At 36.8% G+C, this 24,992-nt stretch overlaps 2 protein-coding genes across 2 annotated transcripts in view; one reads left to right on the top strand and one right to left on the bottom strand.

Annotated features, from left to right (window-relative positions):
* Nucleotides 1–18,059, bottom strand: part of LOC134379162 (eukaryotic translation initiation factor 1-like) — a 31,756-nt gene extending 13,697 nt beyond the window's left edge. Inside the window, exon 1 of the mRNA XM_063098365.1 lies at nucleotides 17,840–18,059. Within this exon, the coding sequence (XP_062954435.1) occupies nucleotides 17,840–18,059 (220 nt within the window). The remainder of the gene's footprint in view (nucleotides 1–17,839) is intronic.
* Nucleotides 16,813–24,724, top strand: LOC134378628 (trace amine-associated receptor 2). The gene is made up of 2 exons (XM_063097924.1): nucleotides 16,813–16,859; nucleotides 23,725–24,724. The coding sequence occupies exon 2, from the start codon at nucleotides 23,804–23,806 to the stop codon at nucleotides 24,722–24,724; it is 921 nt and encodes a 306-aa protein (XP_062953994.1). The 5' UTR covers nucleotides 16,813–16,859; nucleotides 23,725–23,803.
* Nucleotides 24,725–24,992: the final 268 nt, after the last annotated feature.

Raw genomic sequence — 24,992 nt, 5'->3', positions numbered from 1 at the left:
TAGACAAGATTATGGTAAACAGCGGGAAAGCAATTCCAACAACATGACACTCCTTCTCTGAGGCAAAACAGTTTCCAATCAGAATAGCCTCGTTTTCCACTCTACTGTGAAAGAGAAATATTCATATAAATGTTCACTCAGGATCAGATAAAAAATGTATTAGCAAGGAACTTTGTTGGAACTGATTCATTAATGATAGTAATAATGCCATCTTAAGAGTGAACTGGAAGTTCCATCCTGATTTTAAACTTGGTTCTTGAAGTCAATAATCCAATCTTTGGAGAGTTGCAGATATTTACTAAAAAAGTAGGGCAAACCAGATGAACTCCAATCCATTGTGGATTCTGGTGAGCCACAGTTTCTGTTTAGTTGTACATTGTCATCAAGAGCTTGAACATTAAATGTGCAAAAATACATAAAGAATGATTTATATTTTTAAATTTAGCAGACAATAAAATGTACCAATAAAATAGCTATCCAGTAGTTGAGATATCCACTCAAAGAATCTAGATGATGTGAGAATCATATTGAGATTTTCTTTTTTGCTTGTTTATTTTATTTTTGTCTTGCTTCTTCTTAAAAAAGATGAGATACATATGCATTTTTCAAAGTGTTTCAACATAGCTCATTGAGTATATGGTCAGCTGTAAAAAATATTCAGAGAAAGTGAATTTGACTTTGACAGGTCCTCACCTTCTTTTCCACACCCCTCCTCCTCATAAAACCCCTTTCCTAAGCCTCTAAGCTCCAGTGAATTTATGCTGCTCTAACATTCCAGCTAGATCGTTCCATCAAGGCTGGTTCTGTTCTTAGTCACATCAACCCCAGATTCATTTCTGTCTTTGATTTTTTATAGGAGGAAAACATCATTGACACACAGATTAAAAGGGTCTTTTTAATTTAGAATTACATTTAATTCCTTAAAATGAAGCAGCTTACAGTGAATCTTTTATCTACTTTCCTGAAATTCTGATGTTAAATGTGTATATGAAAACCTGCTAAAACCAGCTTTAAATAAATGGTTCAGAAACATCAGTTTAAACCTATGTAAAAGTCAATGATACATTATTTCTAGTTCAGAATTAAGTGTAATTTACTGAAATAAAGCAGCTTAAAGTGCATCTTTTTAAAAAAAGAGTTCTTAACTTATTAACAAATTAAAGTGACACAGGAGCTTAATGTTAATCCACTCACTGATTTATTGATGGCAAGCATCCTCTTAATAAAGTACAAGTTAGATAAGCAATAATTGATATGATAAACTCTAAAATTTGTTTGTTGGTCAATGTTTTCAAAATGTGATGTGGTAAAGTAGTGTCTCTCAACTCTGGCTGTTCCTGGGGAGCTTTTAAACAATGTGGATATGCAGGCTTTATGTCAAGAACATGATCTATGGTGAGGAAGGCAAGCTTGGGAGCCAGATGCCATGGGTTTAAATTCTGGCTCCAATATGTACCAGCTGTTATTTGGACAATGTTACTTAAAACTCTAAAACTTAGTTAACTACCTACAAAATAAGGACAACGATATTACATAACTCAGTAGATTATTGATTATTAGATAAGAGATACTACCTAGCATGGGCCCTTGCACTCAGTGAATATACATTCAGTGAAAAACACTGAGTGAATATACATTATTCGTATTATTCCACATCATTTTATTGGTGGTGCTAAGGTACTGCACACAGAGAAGTTGACATAGGCTGATATCACATATTGGCTTAAAAAAAAAGCTAGTGCAGAATTGCAGCATCCTCTTTTTTAGCAAATTTCCCAATTACAGTTATGCAAAAGGATAGCAGAAAAAGACTTATTCCAAGGTCTATGCAGAAAAAAGTAATCTGATGATACAGTAATCTGTTAGCCTGTGATGTGTTATTTGAGAGACTAGGGATTTTTATTTCTCTAAAAAATAATTTATATAATATGTATGCATACACAATAAAATATTTTATATAAATAATTATATTTATACTTATATAATATATACATATTCCAATTATAAATTATATATTATAAAAATAATTTGATATCTATCTTCAAACATCTATCTATTATCTACCTGTTTAATGAAATGGAATGAAAACTTTGTGTAACCCCTGAAGGCATTAGTACAGAGCAATGTCTGAAGCACCCTGACATGAGGGACTACTCAGGCTTTAGAACCAGACAGGCCTTGGTTCCAATCCCAGCTCTCTTTGTAGTTCTTGTGCTTTCTATTCTTTGTGCCTTTGCAATTGCTGACCCACGTGCCTGAAATGCCTCCTGACCACTCTCCCAATGTAACTGGTTGACATTTACTCATTTAAAAAGACTTATTTTGAAGATTATCTCTCCAGGAAGCCATTTATAATCCCCATAGGCCAGGTAGGTGTCTTTTTCTGAATTCGCAAAATATCTCCTTCACTTCCCAGTCAGAGCACTTACTGATTATGTGGAAAGGCCCTCTGCCCCCACTGGGCTGTGAATTGCAGAAGTTAGGCACTGTGGTTTGATTCATCTTTGTACTCCTGCACTCAGCACCACTCCTGCACTCAGCACTGGCACTGAGAAGTTATTCTATGCATGTTTTTTTAGGTGAATAAATGAATAAAGAGTAATAAGGTGTCCAAGAGGATACAGCTAACAAAAGTTAGAGACAGGATGTGAGCCCAGGTCGGTCAGGCTATAAACTCTAACCTCTTCCCTATTTCAGAAGTGAGGACAACTCTGGGGAAACTATGGGGATTCATAGTTTTATCCCCAGCCAAGTCTAAACATACATGCCTATATAGGTTTAATTTTGGCAGTAAATGTGGATTGTTTACTAATAAAAAAAGATTTTAAAAACTAAGTTCTAAAACCACTAACTAGATTTGGCTTATGGCCTTTTAACTAGGCCTATGTTAGAAGCCCTAACTGCACTGAATAATTTGAGGTGATTCGATTGAGACTCAGAAATTTGCATTTTCAACCAATAACACAGGGTCTTTGGAATGAGTACATTTCTTCTAAGCACCATTGACTTTGATCTTTAAGTAAAAGGAAATCTACATTTTTCAATTTATACAGGAGGGTGAAATTTTAGGGGAGTAATGAATACTACAGCTTATCTAAAACTGAGCTCCAAAGCCCTACTTGTGAGCTCCTAGGTCAGGCACCATTCATTTCCAGCTCCCACCACAGAGCCTGGCCCAGGGCAGCCACTCCAAGAACATTTGCTCAAGGAAGGGAGAGAGGAAAGATTACTGATTAGAAAGGTAACATTTTTAAACCAGCAAGGGAAAAATTATTTCTAAGGTTATTTCTTGTAATTTAGGTTTTTTAATGTCATTTTCTCAAACTGAAGGTACCTCAACAGTTAACTTGGGATTCCCAATTTCTCCCACTTCGAGGATTAGTGTTAGCTATGACTAACTTGTTATAGGTCACTGTAGTGTGAGAAAATAAAAACAATGTAATGAATTTTTATTTTTATTGGAAAATGTATTCAATTTAATAGACTGTCTTTTGTCTAAGATTATGTCCTTGCTAAATTTCCAGGATTTAGATGTTCTTTTCTTTTGGGGAAATATAGTAATAATAGGGAGAGTTTTTAAAAATGACCTTATTTGACAAACCTATGTTTGCCCCCCAAATTTTTATTTATAAAATGTCAAAATCCACTATTACAGCTTGTTAGCAACCCTAGTAGCAAGAAAGGTGTTTTTGGCAACATGGTCTTATGGTTGGTTTGAAACATACCAGGGAGGTATCTGGTCAGCTCCCATCACTGAAGAAAGTAAAGTCATAAGGACTACTAAGAACCCAGAGTCACAATCCAGTGGAAACATATGACAAAGACAACAGCCAAACACAAGTAAAATAATTTTTACTACTAAGAAAAACATTGCCCTTGCCCTATATCATTCTCCTTTTTGACAGAGGAGCTTTTTATTCCAAGTGTGCGATTTACTTACAATTTTGAAATTTGAAATTGCTGTTTAAGGGACAAATAAAATGAGTATTTAATTAAGAGTTTTCTTGTATCAGCCAACCAGGGCTGGGGTGTGATGTTATTTGGATGGCTTTCCTGAGACTTCTGAGTCTTCCAGATAGGTGACTCCTTGTTTTTTATATACATCAAATAAGAAGGTAGACTAAGGCACAAATTTCTGTTTTGCTTCTCTTGCATCAGCTGAAGTTTTCTTTCTCAGATTTACACTTGGCCTTTGCTTAATAGTCTAAGAATTCCCCAAGCATTTGGTTCCTCACATAAAGTTCTTGATAAATATTTTCCTATCTCCACTAAGCACAGCTACTTCCCCAGCGACTTATAGTGTGAAATTACTGCCCATCATGACCAACGCAAAACAGCAGATGTGTTAATGATGCCCGCTGGTCTCTATATACTCAGAAGTTTGGCAAATTATAGCAAAGTTCAAGGAATGCTACTTAACACTTGTCTCTAGGCTAGGGGCTCACATTAACCACATTGCAGTTCGAAAGTGTCAAGCTGTAAATAAAGCACAGAAGGCATTGAGAAATAGCCAATCAACACATTTAATTACTGTTATTAGCAATTCTCTCAAGGTTTTACTTTTAACAAACAAAAGGGTTTGCAAACAGTGATTTCAGATGCTTGAAATGTGTTGATAATTTTATTTTTAAATGGCTTAAAATTTTCATCTTGTCCATATATTCTCCTATACACAGCAAATTGTAAAAGGAAAAGCACATAGAAAATCAATTGATTTTTCTTATCACTGGGAACGGTAAAATAAAACACAACACAACAGATTGAAACATCATAGTAATGCCTGTTTTACTACCACATGGTAGACTAGAGGTGGAATTACCACAATGCTATGCTAGAATACATGTACAGCTAGATCATAGGTTAGCTCTATGTAAAAAAAAAAAAAAAAAGTGAAGTGAAAAATGATGGTCATTTCCTTTGGTGGGACATTGAATCATCTGAATTCTCTTCTTTATCACTTCTATTACCGCCATCAAAAATTTTTGTTTGACCACAAAGAAAGGAAGCCACAATCATTGCTTGTGATGTACCCTGGAAAATAAAGGCCTGAATTTGTATTCAAACACTGGCTATTATTAGCTGCTCAGCAAGGTTCAAAGCAGAAAGAAACTTACTAAACCTCTTTAAATGTCTGTTTTCTCATTTTCAAAATGGGTAATATATAACTTTCAGAGTTGTCAAGATTAATTCATCCATTAAGTCATGTATTCATTCACATAACATGTATTTATTGGGCATCTATTATATGCTAGTCATTGTGTTAGCTAGTTGCTAAGGACACCAGTGTGAACAAGACTAGTGTGTTCTGTATCCCTCTGGAATTGTCATGGGAATAAAATGAGGTTTTCTGGGAATGAAATGACATTATATTTGTCAAGTGTTTGAATAATGTACAGCACATAGTTCATAGCACATGGTCAATAAGTTAGATTCATCCTCATTATTTTTTACAATTCACTTTACCATTGTCAACCTGGTTTATAGTTGTAGAGATGGAATTAAAAATATATATCCCTGCCTGTCAATTTTGAGCTCAGACCACAGCACTGTATGTCACCCTTTCTGTTTAACTGAGATAGCAAACTGTGAAGGTCATTGCTGAGATCATACTCTTACTGCCTTCTCCTCATTTCTTTTCTTGTTGGTCCAACTCGCATAAAACACACTAGTGTTTTTGTCTGTCTATTGGGCATCTTTTTTCAGTAGGCACCCAACATTCTGTATGTGCCAGACTAAACTAAATTATCCCATTATCCAACGTTCTCTTATGTTCTCTGTTGAATGACACTACTATCCTTACAACTGCTCAAGCTGAAAATCTGGGAGTGAACCTTGACCCCCCCCTTCTCCTTACACTCCACGTCTAATCACGTCTGGGCAATGCATCTTCATTAAAGTCATAACTTCCCTCCAATGGACTCTGCATAAATCCCACAAATCTTGACCCCTCTCACCCATTTTCCACACAGCAGCTACTGATTCATCTAAAACCCAAATGCCTTTCTGCTGTTTAATAGCCTTAAATGGTTATGTATTATTTAATGGATTACACCATAACGTCCAGATTTCTTGGCTAGCCTAAAAGATCTTCTGTGATCCTGTCCTGCCTACTTTTTTATCTGCATATTCTACCCCTCTTGAACAAGCATATTGCATTTCAGCCATACCAAGTTAGCTAAATTTCCGGAAAACTCCGACCCTTTTCATAACTCCTAGGCTTTGAACAATCTCTTCCTACTGTTCAGTATGCTCTTCATGACTTGTTCGCTTACTTGTTGAAGCTTTTCTTCAAGCATAATTCTTTTCTGAAGCTTGCCTACTAGCGCCCCCCTCAGGCCTGGAAGAAGGTACTTCCTTCTCTGGTCTTCCAAAGCAATTCAGGCATATTTCTATCAGTGCAAATGACATTGCATTATGATGCTTTGTCTACAGAAAGGTGGTTTTAAAAGTAGTTTTTAATAAATATTGAATAGAATGTGTAACAGAATATATGTAAGGTATAAATGTTAGGTATGAAAATCACAACGAGCAACCTTGCAGCCTTCACTCAGTTTAGGAAAAATAACATTATCTTTTTAAATATTTTTCTTACTGATTTGTAGTTCTTTGCATATCCCTGCTAACTCTTTGTCAATTACTTTTGTAACATATATCTTCTGCTGGTTAGTAGCTTATTTTTACATTCTCTTATGATGAGTTTTGCTAAACATAAATTCTTCATCCTAATGTAGTCAAATATATCAATCTTTTTCTTTATGTTTTGTGCTTTTTTGTGACAAGTAATTCTTCCCTACTATAAAATCATAAAGAAACTTCCCAATATTGTTTTCTAAGATTTTATAGTTTTGCCTTTCACATTTAGGCTTTTAATTCACCTTAATTCTGGAATTGATGTGTATTGTGTGAAATGCAATTCAATTTCATTTATTCTTTCTACATAGCAGTTGACCTAGCACCATTTATTGAAAATTCTAACTATTCCCCATTAATCTTGTTGTTGGTGATATAATAAATTTTTTCCATATACACAAGGGAAAATATATGAATTTTAGGCTCTTTAAATATCCATTGATCTATTTATTTATCCCTCTGTCAATACGTTATTGTCTTAATTACTATAATTTCGTATGAAGTCTTGAAATCAGGTAAAGGAAAATTTCCTTCACTTCATTTTCTCTTTCATCTCCTTCTATTCTTTGTTTATTTCTTCATCTGGAGAGTTTAGGTTTATGTGACTTGTTGTAATTCCTCATAAATTTTTGAGACAACCTGTCAAATAACACACACACACACATCCTTTGAGATTTTGATAGTCAGTGCATCAAATCTACAGATCAGTTTGGGAAAAATTTACACCTTTACAACGATGGTTCTTCCAGTCCCTGAATATGGCATATTTCTTCATTTACTTAGGTCCTAATTTATGTCTTTTGATAACATTTCAAACTTTCCGTGAAGAACTTGCACATCTATTTTTAAAGCTACTTTACATTTTTTTATTATGTTATAAAGATAAACTTTTTAAAAGTTATAATTTCAAATACTTTATTGTTAAATAGAAAAGCAATATGTTTCTGTGTGTTGATTATTTTTAACTAGCAAACTTGCTAACTCTGTTATCGATTCTAAAAAGGTATATGTTTTGGATATTTTATATAGACATTTGTATCATTTGTCAATAATAACTGTTTTCCTTCCTTTCTAATCCTTGTTAATTTTTCTCTTGCCTTTTTACACTGGCAAGGGCCTGTGCCAGCTCCTGGAAGATAATATCAAATCCAGCTGCAGCTGGGAGAATTCTATATATTGACCTTTAACAAATCCACCTGGTGCAAGTCATTGACCACACCCTCCTCCGTTCTTGCAGATTAATTGTTGCTCCTATTGGACAGAAGGTCAGCCTCACGAATGTTTTCTCTTGTTAAGCCCTCCAACTCCCATCCAGTTTTAGCCGGTCTGTTGGTCTGTGCACAGAGTGACTTTTGTGCCCTGTAGTTACCTTTTGATGTAAGGAGCCAAATTCTACCTTCTTTTAATACTAGATCTCCACTCTAAATGAACACACGAGGTTTGTTACCATGTATGTTTACTCATTGCCCTGGTACATGACTTCCCTCATAAATATTCATGTACTTCCCTGAACCTGCTGAATATGTAGGTAATGCTAACCCTGCAAGACAGAAACTGCATCTTTCCCCTCCCTTCTTTGGAATTGGGAGATTGCATTTTCCCAATCCGCAGATTGTTTCTTTCCTGGAAAATAGTCTCCCTTTTTCTCTCTAGTGGATCTTGTCATCCATTATTGTTAAAACAGATTAAGGAAATTATCTTTTTTCCTAGTTTGCTAAGAGTTTTTTTCTCTTTTATCATAAATAGCTTTGAATTTTACCACACGTCTGTTGAGATAATCAAATGATTGTTTGCTCAATCTGATGTTATGGTAAATCATTCTAAGTGACGTTCTAATGTCAAAATATTAACCCATGCTTTCATCCCTGGGGCAAAACAATGTAGGCATAATTAATCTCTTTTTTCCCTCTTAAATAACTCAGGAGTCTATACACAATTACCTCTGTGTTTATGAGTAAGATTAAACTTTAATATTTCTATTCTGTGGATCCTTGTCAGGATTTGTATCAAGTTTATGCTAGCCTCATAAAATCAATTGGCAAATTGACCATTTTCTGTGTCACGAATAGTTTGTGTAAGATAAGAATTATTTGGTCTGTGAATATTCAGTAGAACTTGCCACTGAAACGATCTGTGCCTGACATGCAGTTTTATTTATGGGGGACATTTGAAACCATTAATTCATTTGTAATGGTCACAGACTAGTCACAGGTGTTTTTGTGTTTAACATAATGTGTGGGTGCCTTAAAAACCAATGTTCTTAAAGTTGTGCACTAGGAAAAATGGAGTTAATGTGAAAAATAGGATTAATGGTAGACCACCCAAGCGCTGTGTAGACTGTAGCTCTGTAACCAAGGCTCTAACAAAAGCAATAATAAGCCTAACAAAAACACTAGCAGAGTAATTATCTTTTGGATTTGCACCCAGCTTCTGTATTAGTTCATTCCTGTTGCTTATAACCAAATACATGGAACTGGGTAATTTGTAAGAAAATGAATTTTATTGCTTATAGTTTCTTAGGCTGGGAAGTCCAAAGCCCAAGGAACACATCTGGTGGCAGCAACAGTGACCCAGGGGTCTCACATTGCAAGATGGTGGAGGCAGAGAGAGCAGAGAGACAAAGACAGACTCCTCATCTTTTAAAGCCCACAGAACTACGCCCCTGACCACCATTTTTAATGCATTCACTACTGCAGGGTGCTACAATCCAATCACCTCTTCAAGGCTCCACCTTTCAATTATCATAATAGGATTTCCCACCCTCTTAACAGCCACAGTGGGGGCTAAGTTTCTAACACATAAAACTTGGGGGACACAATTCAAGCTTCAGTAAATTTTGAGGGGACATAATTCAATCCACTACAGCTTCTTAGTCAATCTTGTGAAGCCTGGGCCTCACACTTCTTCAAACTGTGGGTCCATTAGAGTATTTGCTTCTGATAGAGATCAGTTTAAAAAACAAAATCAAAATACAAAAATCTAACACAGGGCATGCCATTCATCATCAGCCAAAAAAACAGAGGAAGAAATGCTTTTGCATCTTCTCCATGCACACTGTCAGCTTCACCAGATAGTGGAAAGCTGGAAACTAGCAGTTTTCAGAGCCACCAAAGCAGCCACTACTTGTAGTTTAGAAAGACTGTTAAGGTTTTCATGTACAGGATGAAGGAAGGCTCCTTCAGTTGTGAGAAAGTCTGGCATAGTCACTTCAAAACATTAGTGCATTGGAGAAAATGACATAAGAACCAACATAATTCTGAATTATACTGAAAACATCCTCCTATGTGCCAACTGGATATGAGCTAATTTGTGTTACAGAAATACACACTTTAGAGCCACAGACTGTCTTCCGCTTCTTCTTGAGTCAGTTTTCATTAATTATTTTTTTCTAGAAATTTGTCCATTTACACAAGTTATCAAATTTATTGGCCAAAATTGTTCATCACATGCTCTTCTACCTTTGTAATATTTGTTAAATATGTAGTTATGCCACCTTTAAAATTTTTAATATTGTTTATCTTTCCCTGCCTCAAACTGTTTATCTCAAGCTTTTAAAAATAAATTCTAGGCTTTGCTGATTCTTTATATTGCATGTTGTTTTCCTGTGTCAATTACTGCTCCAATTTTCTTTTGTCCTGTTTCTTTGGGTATTACACTGGTTTTTTTTTTTTTTTCCTAACTTCTTTTTTTTAAGTTTATTTATTTATTAGTTTTTTTTTTTTTTTTTACATTCTATGATGTTGTTGCAAATCAGTTAGGGATGAGAGGGATAGGCGAATGGGGAAGTAAATAGGGTGGGAGCAGGAGGAAGGAGAAAGGGTGAAGTTGAAGCCTGTGGCACCCCTCATTCCTTCAGGGGAGACCAGGGGGCTTCCAGTGGTGGCTTGGTCATTGCTGGGCTGGGTGGAGATGTCAGGGGGATGTAGCTGAAGCCCTTGTCCCCCACAGCCCTAGCTAATGAGCCCAGGGCATTTCCCACAGCAGCTCGGTGATCATTGCTGTGCTGGTTGTGGGTGTCCGGGGGCCATGGTGAGACCCTCAGCCTTCCCCCTTCTCTGGCTTGGTATCCCAGGTGACTTCTGGTCCTTCTAGATTTTATAGGTGTTCTTTGGTGATGTGAGACCTTTACTAGTCAATATCAAACTTTTTCTCTGGTCTGTGGATATTTTGTTTTTTCTTCCACTTCTGTGTTGGATTATTCATTATTTCCACCACTTAAACTCTGCACTAGAACTAATTTGTTGTCCTTTGCTTACTTCTAAAATGGGGGAACTTCCTGTGGGGACCATCACTTGAGCCCTGTGGTTGAGCTAAGTTGCTGCTTTGCTGCTGATTCCCTAGGGAAGGCTTTTCGTGCAGCTCAGGTTTTAATGGTTGACTTTATAGGTACTTCCGGGTCTCGTTTGATCTGGTATGCCTGGGTTGTGTAGAAACTCTGCTCTGGGCCTGAGTCTTTTCAGCAAACTGTACTCCCTACAATTTTATATTCCTGACCAGTCTCCTCTGAGTGGTCCTGTGCTGATTTGGGGGCAGATCAGCTGTCCTTGCTGTGCCCCAGTGTTCTCCTGGTGGGCCCGTCTCCCCCACCACCCATGCTCCAAGCACTTCGCATGGGAAGGGCCATGCTTTGGTCCCTTGCGATGACTCACTGGCTTCTGAGTGGCTCCTTTTTTTCAGTTGTTGTGGCCCCTTGCTCCTATGTGGGTCCATGGGAACCCTCTTAGTGGTTTTGTTGGCCTGGGGCCATCAAGGCCCTCTTTTCCCCAGCTGCCCCCAAGCCACATCTGTGGCTCCATCTGAAGCCACAGCTGTGGCTTTTGCCAGCTCCTGCTCCATGTGCTCAGCAGCTCCAGCCTGGAAATGGCCAGGGCTCTCTCAAAACAGTCGGAGTGGTTCTTTCTTTCTCTCATCATGGCTTCTCATGCCTTCATGCACTCCATAGGTCTCTCCCCCTCTTCCCCTGAGCTCTAGCGGCCCCAGCTTGGCTGTTGTTGCTTTTTTATAGCTGTAAATTTGTTGATTTGGGGCAGAGAGTGATGCTAGGGACTGTCTATTCTGCCTTCTTGACCAGAATCCTCTAATTTCTTAATTTAGATGGTTATTTAGTTCATTTTAAGACTTTCTTCTTTTCTAATATGAGCAGTTAAGGGGAAAATAAACTCTCTCAGTTCTGCTTTAGCTGCCTCTTTCAAGACTTAAGAGATTTTTCATTGTCTAGTTTAAAATTTAATTTAATGTTGATTCTTTCTTCAATCAGTGAGTTGTTTAGAAGTTATGTTTTTTAAAATCCAAAGATAGAAGTTTTTCTAGTTACTTTTTTGTTACCTATTTCTATCTTAATTGATTTGTGCTCAGAGAACCTATGTATGATTTCAGTCCTTTGGAATTAGTTGAGACTGTATATCCTAATAATTCATCAATTTTTGTAAATGCTTTATTTATGTCTGAGAAGACTGTGTTCTGCATTGTTTCATACAATGTTATATATATTTCTGTTAGGTCTAGTTTATTTAAAATCTTATTGATATTTAGTCTACTTATTCTATCAATTATTAATAGACATATGTTAAAATCTACTACAATGATTATGGTTTTGTCTGTTTTTCCTTGTAGTTCAACCATTTTTTCCTTACATATTTGGAAACTCTGTTATTAAATTTAGGAATATTATATCATCTTGGTAAATAGAACCCCTTTTATTATATATCTCTTTTACTAGTAATGTTTTTTGCTTTAATATTCTTATATAAAAAACAAACCTATATTATTAAAAAATAGCATTACTAGTGAAAAGGACACATATGATATTGATACTACTACATACACTTTTTTTTGTTTTGTCTGGTATATGTTTTTCCCTTTTTTACCTTCAACTTTTTAATATTTTTATGCTGTAGATCCATCTCTTTAAAACAGCTTATAGCTAGATATTTTTTCTATTAAATCTCATCTTTTTCTTTTCTTTTCTTTTTTTCTTTTAAGGAGAGGAATTGTAGAAGTTGAGGTGAGATAGATGGCTAGGGGCCAGACCACTCAGGCCTTTTATGCCAAAGTAAGGGCTTTCCTTGCTATTCTAAGAAGGAACGCCATTGGAGAGCTTTGAGTCATATCATGCATGTCTCTCTCCTTCCATGCCTCCTTTATTTCTTTTCTTCCTTTCTCCCTCCCTTCCTTTCCCTTCTTTTCTTAATTCTTTAATTCCTTTTTTCCTTTCTCCCATAATTTCCTCTCTATTTTTGTGGTATAAAAAGTTATTTAAAATAATCTACCTTTTCAGTGTGTGACTGAAGTAGGGAGGAATATGGGCAAAAATAAAGTGAGAACCAGGTATAGCAGTGCAGTGGAAACTAAAAATCTCAATAAGGAGCATATGAGTGACTAAGAGAGCTGTCACTGTGAGTGCTTTAGTAATTCAGAGGAGTAAGAAAGAAGTCATTATCAGAGTGAGTTGACACTAACCCCATTTTTTGCAGATTAAAATGGTCAATACATATTTTAAAAATATTTTTAATGTGGATTAGACTTCAGAAACAGGAAGAGACATTTCAAGCCAAGTCTCAGTGATTTGACTGGGTGATAAACTGTGGTATTTTCTAGAAATGGTCATAAGCTAGAATGAAAGAGGCTAATTTGGGGGGTGGGGGTTGAAATAGAGACTGGCAGAAAGAAATTCCCAAAAAGTTTTGAACTATGATATCACTAAAAGATTTTAAATGTCATTAGAGGTATAAGTGAGTTTTTTAAAAAGCAGTTTCATCATCTTATAATTATACCTCAGTCAACATCATTCCAAGGTATTAGTACAATATATTAAGAACAAAAATTGAAGGCCTAAAGGATTGGACAGGGGAAAATAAAGCTATAATATTTTCAGATGATATTACTGATTACATAGGAAACCAAAAAGAATCTATAGAGAAATTTTTTAAATAATAGGAGAATTCAACAAGTTACCTGGATACAAAGTGGACCAATATACAAAAATTCAATTGAATGTCTGCACCAGTAATAAGCAAATAGAAAACATAATTTAAAAAGACACAAGTAAAAATTATGATGTCCCTAGCAATAAAAGCATTAAAACATGTGCAAGACCTATTTGTACAGTATTAAGAAAGTTTACTGAAGAGTATTAAGAAAGACCAAATAAATGTGGAGCTAGTCCAAGTTCATGGATAGGAAGACTTAATATTGAAGAGACAAGAGTATTAATGCTATCCACTCAAAATTCGATATAGTATTTATGGAACTTGGAAAGCTAATTAATATAGATGTTTTAAAAAGCAAAAATAGCCAGGACACTTTAGGAAGAGAGGAAGAGGAGAAGGAGGAAGAGGTGGCTGTAGTGGTGGCTTCGTCTGTTAAATATGAAGAGTCAGTTTGAGGCTATGGTAACTAAGGCAATGTGGTATTCGTATAGCATTAAACAATTAATAAATGGAATTAGATAGAGGGCTCAAAGATATACATGGACTTTGATATATGGCATATTTGTATGGCAGATCCATGACAAAAGGAGGGTCTACTCGATAAATGGAGCTGGAAAAACATGGTTTATATGCAAAAATTAAATTATATTCTTACTTCACACTATACATTATTCCAAATAGATTGAAAACTTAAATGTTAAAAGCAAAACTAAAATTTTCAGTAGAAAATAGGAATGGATATTTTTCTGACTTTGAAGTAGGGAAAGACTTCTTAAATAAAATCACAAAAAAACATGTAGAAGATTAATAAATTGAGCTATATGGAAGAACTTTTGTTTTTCAGAAAAAATGCCTGAAAGGAAAAGAAAATGCAAGCTATCCACTGAGAAAACATACTTCCTACATGCATAACTGATAAAAGGTTAAGGATACAAAAGTAATTTCTGTAATTTAAGAAGAAAAGGACAATGTGCAAAAGAAATGACAGCATTTTATTGAAGGAGAAAAATATAAGGACAATAAACATGAATAAATGTTCTACCTCATTGGTAATCAGGAAAATGCAAATCAAGACTGTAATAAAACACTATTTTTCACTCATTAAGTTGTCAAAATTTTACCCTGACAACACTATGTATTGGATGTAGGTCAATAAAATTTCCACAGTTTGACTGTGAGAATGTAAATTAGTACAGTCATTTGGGAATTCATTTGTTTTTGTCTTGTAAAGATGAATATTCATATTCTTTCTCACTTTGCAATTACTTTCTCATGTCTATTTCCAAGAAAATCTCTTGAATATGTACTCCAGGTGACTTGTACTAGAATGTTTAAAATAGCACTGTTCATAATAGCAAAAGAACTGGAAACAATCCAAATAACTGTTGATAGGAGAAAAGAAAAGCAGATTATTATATGGCAACAAAATGAGTGAATTGCAGCTATGTACAACATAAAGAGCAAAACAAATTCCAAGAGACAACAAAGAGCATGATACCCATTTTATAGTGCTCTAAAAACAAACCAAAAATATTTTGATTTAGTTATACAAATATATATAAAGCTATTAAATGAATACAAAAAATTATAAACACAAAATTCAAGGTGGTAGTTAACTGGGGTGGTGGGCAAAAAGCAGCATATAGATGTATGTAATCTATCGTCAATCTAGTTCACAGTCACGGGTGTTCATTGTGTTATGAAGAAACCAACAAAGCAAGACATGCTTGGCATAATTAATTGTAATTAATTTAAATTCTGCTCACCTGAGTTCCATTAAAAAATGTGAACACATGTTAGTGATTACATCCCTTTTCTCCAGCTCAAAGGTACAAAATAACATCTCTTTTAGCACTTAAATTAATTAGCCAGTTTCCCAATTGTCCTTTGGGTCTTCTCTTTTGGTTATATTCTCTTGGAATTGAATCCAAAGATTCAGCTCTCCCAGGCTGCCATAAGGTGCCACTGTTGAACATAGGTACTCGTCCAGTTTGGTGACACGGTTCTGGCTATTATGTCTATCTGTGGTAGAGATAAGGAGACTGTGAGAGGAAGCTGTAGTTTCGAAGGGCTTAGAAAGAAGACAAATGAGCTAGCGTTCATTACATTTACTTTCCCACAGAGCTGTTATTCTTAAATCTTGCCCTCAGGTTTATAGAGGCTGGTTCAGAAGAGTTTTCCAGGCCCAGCCATATACTGTTTCAGGCTCAGCTATATATGGTACTGTTCCCAGGCTTTGGTTTTGACTCTGCATCACTGGTCCTCTTTCTGTCCTCCGTCATGGTCTGTCCTACTTAGGAAAGCCCTAGTGCCCTTTCTTGTCAGCTGGCCTAAAATGGTATATTTCAGTTTCTTAGACGTATTCTAATAGCAGCGAGCTTCAGAAGGGGAAGGGGGCAAGATTTATTCCCTTTGCTCCATGTAGTTTTCTTAACTTTTTTTTTTTTCAATTGATTATGCATATTCATGGGTTATAAAGCTGAACGTCACCACTTGTGCCCAAGATGTGATGGCCAGATCAATACTATCAACATGCCCATTACCACAAATTGTGATTATTCTCTATGTCCCCCACCCAATTTATCCTCGAACTCCCTCCCCTTTTAAGTTCTAACTTTTGCCAACTACCATCTCCCATTTACACAATTAAAAGAGATTGCTTAGTAATTCTTTACAGAGCCAAGAAATTTTGTCCAAAATGACTTTTGTCTCTCCCAGAAGAGAAAGAAGTTGCTGCAACTTTAGAGTAGCAATGTCTTTTGCTAATTATTAAAAAATTTAAGTTTTACCTTCTCGGCAAACAACTGTGTTAATTTTGTAAAACTTTCTTTAAAGATATTTTCATGTCCAGTTTCCCATCATACCATAATACAAATATGAATATGCTCTGAAATGAAAAGAGGGTTTCCCCTCTCCTTCTCTTCTTCAATGAGAGCTGCTAAGAGAAGTTGAGGCAGGACCAGCTACGTCTTTTGTGGGGCCCAGTGCAAAATGAGAATGCAGAGCTACTTGTTAGAATATTATTAAGAATTTCAAGAGGGCAATAGCAGAGCGCTAAACCGAGAGTGAGCCCTTAACAGTCAGTTCCCCGCGTGACTGCACAGCTCATGCTCATGCAGTGGGCCTGGGCCCAGCCGCCTGAGATCACCCAGAGTAGCTACAATTATAATTCAAGCAGGACCCTGGTGTCTTCTAGTGACCAATGTTGTACTGTTTTTTAATACTTGGGAGTATTCTACCTCCCAAGTCAGTCTCATCAGTGCAAAATGACTTTTCACATTCCAAAAGAACACAAACAAAATAGTAGGCCCTTAAACAAAATGAGTAGATTTAAACAAGCAGCGTCTGCGAAGATTTTGGCATAATCATGTGAGTTACATAAAGAGATTCCGGCTCTGCAATTTCTCCAGGTCTGGGAGGGTAGATGAGATTATTATTATTTATTTATTTATTTATTTCTGCAATACATCAAATGCTTTATTATTTTAGGAAGTGATTTTTTTTAAAGATAACTTTTTTTTTTAATCTAGCATTCATTTTATTTATTTATTTATTTATTTTAATTTTTATTGAATCAAAATTGATTATACATACTTTTGGGGTTCAACATTGAGATATGTTGATCAAATCAATATTATTAGCATATATATTGTTAGAAATCATAATTATTCTTTATTCCCCTTGTCTAATCTCTCCCCATTCCCTTCTCCCTCCCCTCTTCCCCCTCTAATTACCCTAGATTTCTTCTCTCCTTCTGAAAGAATAATGGTTACTCTGTGGATTTGTTGCCTAGATGATCTGTCCAATGCTGGGAGGTGTGATCAGGTCCCCCAATATTATCATAGAGCAGATGCTTCTTCTGTCACTCTGGAATGGGCTTTGTGGAGAGAGACATCCTCTTCTTTTCTTTATCTCTGCTGGTGACTCTCCTTGTGTCAATGCAGTCTAGTGGTTGGCAGACCATCTGCGTGGTGGTCATGGCATCTAGCTGCTTTTGCGGCAGCCATGGTTATTGTGGTGGCTTTGGTGGGCCACCAACATGGAGGTGATGTTTTTGGCATGCTCCTTGGTGCTAGCAGTGTGCCTGGTTGTGGAGAGTATCTGATCACTGGCTCCATGACTTGGGTCCCAAGATGAGCTCCAACGTGCTGGCGTGGTGTGCCTGGTTGTGGGAGGGGGGTCTGATCCCCTTCTCCACACCTCAGGTCCCCAGGCAGGACCCATGGTGCTGGCGCAGTGTGCCTGGGTGTGGGAGGAGGGTCTGGTCCTCTTCTCCATGCCTTGGGTCTGGGACCCTGAGGCGCTGTCACAGTGTGCCTGTTTGCGGGAGGGGGTCTGGTCCCCAGCTGCTAGCCCCAGGCTCCTGGGTGGACCCCAAGGCATTGGTAGTGTGCCTGGATGTGAGAGTTGTGTCTGGTCCCTGGCTCCAAGCCTCGGGTTTCTGGACAGGTCCCGAGGTGCTGGCGGTGTGAGTGGTTGTGGGTGGGGGTCCTGCTCCATGCTTCGTGTCCCCTGGTGGGCCCAAGGCATTGGTGGTGTGCCTAGGACAGAACTAATTTTTTGTCCTTTGCTTACTTTTAACTCAGGGGAACTTCCTGTGGGAACAAGTACTTGAGCTGTGTTGTTGAGCTAAATTGCTGCTTTGCTGCTGTTTCCCCATGAAAGGCTTTTTGTGCAGCTCAGGGTTTAATGGTTGACCTTATAGGTACTTCCAGCTCTCCAAAGACTAGGTGCACCTGGGTTGTTTAGAAACTGATCTGGGCCTGAGTTTTTTCATCAAACTGTAATTCTGCATTCCTGACCAGTCTCCTCTGAGTGGTCCTGTGCTGATTGGCAGGTGAATCAGCTGTCCTCGCTGTGTCCCAGTGTTCTCCTGGTGGGACTGTTTCCCCCACCTCCTGTGCTCCAAACACTTCCCATGGGATGGGCCCTGCACTGGTCCCTTGCATTGACTCAATGGACTCTGAATGGCTCTCGTTTTTCAGTTGTTCTGGCTCTTCACTCCTGTGTGGGTCCACAGGAAACCTATTAGTGGTCTTGCTGTCCTGGGGGCCACCAAAGTCCTCTTCTCCCCTGCTGCCTCCAAGTAACTCCATCTGAAGGGCACAGCTGCAGCTTCTGCCAGCTCTGGCTCCACGCCCTCCAGCCTTAAAGCAGTCGCAGTCCGAAATGCTGAGAGCAGTTTTTTCTTTCTCTCTTCATGGCTTCTCCCACCTTCATGAGCTCTATAGGTCTCTCCTCCTCTTCCTCTGAGCTCCAGAGGCCCCAGTTTAGCTGATGTTGCATTTTTATAATTGTAAATTGTTTGATTTGTGGGAGAGAGTGACGCTGGGGACCGTCTATTCTGCCATCTTGACTGGAACTCCCAAGATATGTTTTTAGGTCATATTTATGCAAAGAAAAAAAGAGAAAAACAATGGGTGGTCAGGTGTCTTAGTGATTGGAATGTAAGACAAAATATGGACTATGACAGTCTCAGGTCTTCCTAAAGTGATGGAGGACACATTCATTTTTCTACTTGAACCACTGATCCCATCCATCCATGTGTAGCTAGGATTGGGTCCTGTGGGACCACCTATGACTCAATGGTTCATGTTTGCTTTTATAGCCTTTATGTAACAGTGGACTTAGGGCCTTCAGTGCTGTAGGTGATAAAAACTTAGGAAAGCAGAGACTCCTGAGAGAATGCTGGAGTGGTTTACGCTCATTTAGCTGTTAAACTTAAGAATGGCAAGGGTTTTTTTTCCCTTCATTTTCAGATCCAATTCTCTTGAGATTAATTGTTAAGTTATATAACAACACAGTTCAAATAGTTCAGGTCCTCTAGTTCCATATAAACATGCACAGAAATTAGAAAAGAAACAAAGAAATAAAGGAGCTAACAATGGCAACTTCTACAGGGCAACAGGTATGTGCAGAAGGGATTAGAAAGGAAAGATCTGTGTTTTCTCTATCTTGAGGTTTTTAAGAAGTAAACTGTCAAGCTAATATGAAGTAACATTGTTGGTGCATGGTCATCCTTTTTGCATTTTGGTCATGTGCAGGGAGAATATGTAGGAATGTGGACCATTGTAGAAGGTGTAGGACTTCATATGAATTTGTAATAATAGGCAGATCCATTTTAGTACGTGAACAGTTTAATGCACTACCTTTTGGCAGTACAACATCTTTCCTAGGAAGAATATTTAGAATCCTAGAAAGGGTTACCTCATCATAAGTGGCTGAGTAAATTATTTATCACAGGTGTTCACCTAAGAGAAGAGGAGGACTGAGACAGTTACCTGCGCTTTTTACACACAATCCCATTCCTTTACTTTCTTAGGAGAAATCTTTTCTGGTTAAATGTATTCTTGAATGTGGTGTTTATTTCCAAAAAGGAAAGTAGCCTTTGATAATGCTTATTACATACCAGACATTGTGCTAAACCTGTTCATATATATTATTTAATATTTTCATATAAATTATTTAATATTAAATTTAATATTTAAATTTATTTGCATATTAAATATGTAAATAAACATTAATATTAATATTTGTTATTAAATAAACATATTAAATAATATTATATGATTTCATATAATATTATTTAATGTTTTTTAAATATAAATATTATTTATATTTACCATTTACTATTATTATAAGAATATAATAACATTATTTATTATTTAATTATAAATTATAAATTATAATTTAAAATTTATAATTATTTAATTATAAATAATATATATTTAATATTATTAATATATATTATTTAATAAGACTAATTAATATTAAATACTTGATAGAAATTGAAAAACTGAAAGAAATCAGTGGCTTAGGTAAAGGCAAAACGATGCACGGAAAGCCAAAAGAATGATGAACAGGAAAAGCAATGTAGTAAAGTCCCTTAAAAGTTTTAAAAGTGGTTACTAATGCAGAGGAATATTTAATAATGAAGCACTAATCAAATTTAATGACAAGGTAAAAAGAAATGAGATCACATTAGAAAAATCAGGGAATTCTTTGTCATTGTGGTCATGGTCTCCTGAAGTTTAGAATAAAGTTTAGTTGTGGTATTTATTTATAAGCTGAATGGGCACATAACTCATTATGTTCGAAATTTTTAATTTTTGAGCTTCTTGTAGAAACATAACAGTAACAGAGAAAGGGTCAGACTTTCCATTTAATTCTGTGGCAATCCACACAGCCATACACGCTCACATTAATAAGTTTAAAAATAGAAAAAGTGACCCTTGAAGAGGATAGCTTTGAAGGTACTGTTTTTGCGTTTAGCTTCCCATAGGTAGTCAATCTAAAAGATGTAAACGGGTTACACTGATGTTAGATGTTTCATGCAGGAACTATGCCAAATACACAATGGAGAATGGTGATGGATTTAAATGGATATTAGACTATTGTTTGATGAACTCATCAAATAGTCATCCAGTGTGCCCCTCCCGTCTCAGTGGCAGGTGTATGAGGCATACAAATAGGAACTTAGGCATCATATGATGTGCTTCAAAAAACTTGATTCTAGTACTTAGAGCTAATTAAATTTCCTGACTGCTGAAAAGGAAGGGAACAGTACCCCATGATCTGAGACCTAGAAGGATTCAGTATGACTTTTACAAAAGTGGCATAGAAGGATGATTAATAATATCAAAGTCACTAAGCCAGGAACACAAAGAATTTTGCAATTAAATCTTAAGATGTATCATTGTGGTGGAGTTGCCTTTAGCACAAGAATGTTGTATGTGGATGTGCCATTTTCATTAAAATGAAAATATTTGTTATTTCTCTTAGCTTAACTTCCTAAAAATTAGTGATTTAAAAATAAACCAACACAATTTCCTTTGGATCTCTCATGCTCTTTAATGAGCATACTGAAGGCAATCAGAATCTTCCTTTCTTTTTCATATTACTGTGTTTTCTCCCAGTATTTTCTTCTGTGGTGATGCTTAACTGGTCAGCAATGGGTTAACAAGGAATGGCAAATAGCTGAAAAACAGGGGGAGGAATGCTTCTCTTTTTGTTTTTCCCTATCTTTTTTTTCTGTAAGAATGTTAAGAGGAACAGGCATGAAATGCTATGCACGTATTAGAAACCCTCATTTTAGCTGCTAAAAATGAATACAGTTTGAGACTTTGTTGTACATGTTTTAGAAATTTTTGGATAAAAAGTTTTGATGGAACCTTTCAGGAATAAACCTGTTGTTTGGTAGTGTTCCTATTTTGTGGTGTGTAATCACCCAGGTTGCAGATGTAATAATAATGGCTCCTTCCTCCATCTTCAGTCCATTTCTAAAATGTGACCTGTCACAGAGTTCGCTACAGGTGGGGACTAGTTCTCTGTTCAGGGACCCAGAGTAGAAAAGTTAAGAAGGATAAAGTTGCCTGGGACTTACCACTGGAATCAATTGGAGAAAGCTCTTAATTTCAAATCTGCATTCACTTTCCTATAGCTAACTTAATTACTTTATTTTTTTTTTTAAATCACCACCCAAATTTAAGAACAAGTGGGAAATCTCTTTAGACTATATACCGGCTGAGAACACTGGCTTGGGGAATAACAGTGAATCTAGACATTCTTCCTTCTCTCACCCTTTCTTCTCCCCAATCCCCTATTTTCTCTATTGTGTTTCAGAGATCCCTGAGGATCACCTTTAGAAGGTCCCAGAACATTTACAACCTCGGGTTGTCTCTTCATCCTACCTTTTCTTTCGAAGAGGCTTTTTTCTCTTCTGTTCAAATTCTACTCAACCACTGAGACCCACGTCAAAAGTCAGAACCTTGCTGAAACATTCTTGTCTAGCCCAGCCTGAAATTATCGCATCCATTTTGGCTCTTTGGTGGTACACTTTGCTTAGACCCCTCTTTCGGCAGTTAATTGCCACTGTTGCTTTTATCTGAGGTGAGGTGTGCAAGTGTTGATGTGTTTTGTCTCTTCAGCTGTTTTGTAGAATCTCTGCAGCCAGGAGCTATATTTTTTCTTTCTTGTTCCTTTCATTGTGCTTTGTATATTGTGGGCACTCAATACATATTTCTTGCTTGATTTGTGATGTGCTCTTATATCACAGAGGCTAAGAATTTATTGGTTCATCTGTTAGTAGCTGGTCAGGTCTGAGATGTGTGAGGTCGTTGAAGGCCAAGGACTTTTCTGCAATATTAACAGTTATGCTTTGCATTTAGGTAGTGCTTTTTCCCCCTAATGTACATTTTTTTTAAAAAATGATTCTAACTCAAACATGTTACATTCCAAATATGCATGCAAATGATAATAAAATGCAGAATTTTATATGAAAAATGAACACCCTGGGCCAACACAAGAAGGGCATGTGCTTGATGTTTTCCTTGTATGGAAATGGCTTGCTTTCCTAAAGCTCCCTAACCCCCTGCTCTAGCCCTCTGTGTGACCCGCACACCAGAACTTGTCTGGCTGTCGTGAGTCACATGTAGCTCTGAGGATAAACACCAGTGAGGGGCACTTGCTCTTTACAAACAAGTAAGGCTAGTCCAGTTTTGGGCTCTGCCTACCTCTGATCTACCTGCTCTGAAAGGTGCGATGTGTGTCAAGGCTTCCTCATTTGCTGAAGAGCATGACTCTACCAGATAATTAGGGGTTCTAAATGATTCTTCCCTTTTAAAAAATATTAGCATGAAAAAAAAATCAAAGGCAAGGTGAAGATAATAGAACACATGAGTGAAACTATTTACAGATAATAATCTCCTGATCCCACAAGGCAGGAGACCCCAATCAAATCAAATCTGATCATGTATTTCAGACTCATTTGAGGAAGAATTGCGTGTATTACCTAATAGATGTCTATTCTTCCTATGCTCATGAGGAGAATCAGTTATAGTTAGTTCAACAATGAACTTTTTTTCTTCTTTTTTAAAAAAGTTTCAGGCCTTGGCATAGTGTAAGAACTTACTAAATAATGGTAGTATAATTTGAATAGAAGAAAGTATAAAATAAGTAATAATTGTTTAAACCCAGTAGGTTAGAATACTAAGAATTACAAATAAAGTTAAGGTAAATGAATGGGAAAGATCATAAGTAAAATTTCAGCATAAACTCTCTTCCTTGAGTCTTCCATGTCTTTCTTGAGTTATTCTATGAAAGCAGATACAAAATATAAAATGTTTTATTTATTTTCTGACAAAATTTTATATGTTCTTGCTTTTCTGAAGGAAACATTTGATTGCTCTGAATATGGAAATGGATCTTGCCCAGAAAACGAAAGGTCACTGGCTATCCGAACTGCCATGTACTCGTTTATGGCAGGAGCCATATTCATCACAGTATTTGGCAATCTTGCCATGATAATTTCCATTTCCTACTTCAAGCAGCTTCACACACCAACGAACTTCCTTATCCTCTCCATGGCAGTCACTGATTTCCTCCTGGGATTCACCATCATGCCATACAGTATGATCAGATCAGTGGAGAATTGCTGGTACTTCGGGCTCACATTTTGCAAGATTCATTATAGTTTTGACCTGATGCTTAGCATAACATCCATTTTCCATCTTTGCTCAGTGGCCATTGATAGATTTTATGCTATCTGCTACCCTTTACATTATTCCACCAAAATGACAATTCCAGTCATTAAGCGGTTGCTACTTCTTTGCTGGTCAGTCCCTGGAGCATTCGCATTCGGGGTGGTCTTCTCAGAGGCCTATGCTGATGGAATAGAAGGCTATGACCTCTTGGTTGCTTGTTCCAGCTCCTGCCCAGTGATGTTCAACAAGCTCTGGGGGACCACCTTGTTTATGGCAGGTTTCTTTACCCCTGGGTCTATGATGGTAGGGATTTATGGCAAAATTTTTGCAGTATCCAGAAAACACGCATGTGCAATCAACAACTTGCCAGAAAATCAAAATAATCAAATGAGGAAAGATAAAAAAGCAGCCAAAACTTTAGGAATAGTGATGGGCATTTTCTTATTATGTTGGTTTCCCTGTTTCTTCACAATTTTATTAGATCCCTTTATGAACTTCGCTACTCCTGCAGTTCTGTTTGACACCTTGACATGGTTTGGCTATTTTAACTCCTCGTGTAATCCCTTAATATATGGTTTCTTCTATCCCTGGTTTCGCAGAGCACTTAAGTACATTTTGCGAGGTAAAATTTTCAGCTCACATTTCTATAATACTAATTTGTTTACTCAAAAAGAAATGGAATAGACTTATTCTGTATGAGTGAATTGAAGCAAAAGGACTGGAACTTAGTAGAAGGAAGTTGATTAAAGTGTGTGTTTCGGCTAGTGTGGAGAGCTCTTGGTTTCTAAGATTTCAGTAAAAAAAAAAAAAAAAAAAAAAGGAATCTTCCCTTTGGACCAAAACTCCCTTCAATTCTCTTCAGAATCCTTCATACACCCACTACCTCCAGGTAGAGAGAAAATAAGAATAGTTAGAAAAATAAGAAGGTAGAGAAAAACCAGCAATGAAGACA

The sequence above is a fragment of the Cynocephalus volans genome, chromosome 5 (genome assembly GCF_027409185.1).
Source record: "Cynocephalus volans isolate mCynVol1 chromosome 5, mCynVol1.pri, whole genome shotgun sequence".
Taxonomy (NCBI): Eukaryota; Metazoa; Chordata; class Mammalia; order Dermoptera; family Cynocephalidae; genus Cynocephalus; species Cynocephalus volans.
The sequence above is the reverse complement of the archived record's forward strand: the minus strand, read 5'-3'. Positions and strand labels throughout refer to the sequence as shown.

Bases quoted from the DNA above. Each gene is read 5' to 3' on its own strand.
- LOC134378628 (XM_063097924.1), top strand. From the start codon at position 23,804: ATGTACTCGTTTATGGCAGGAGCCATATTCATCACAGTATTTGGCAAT.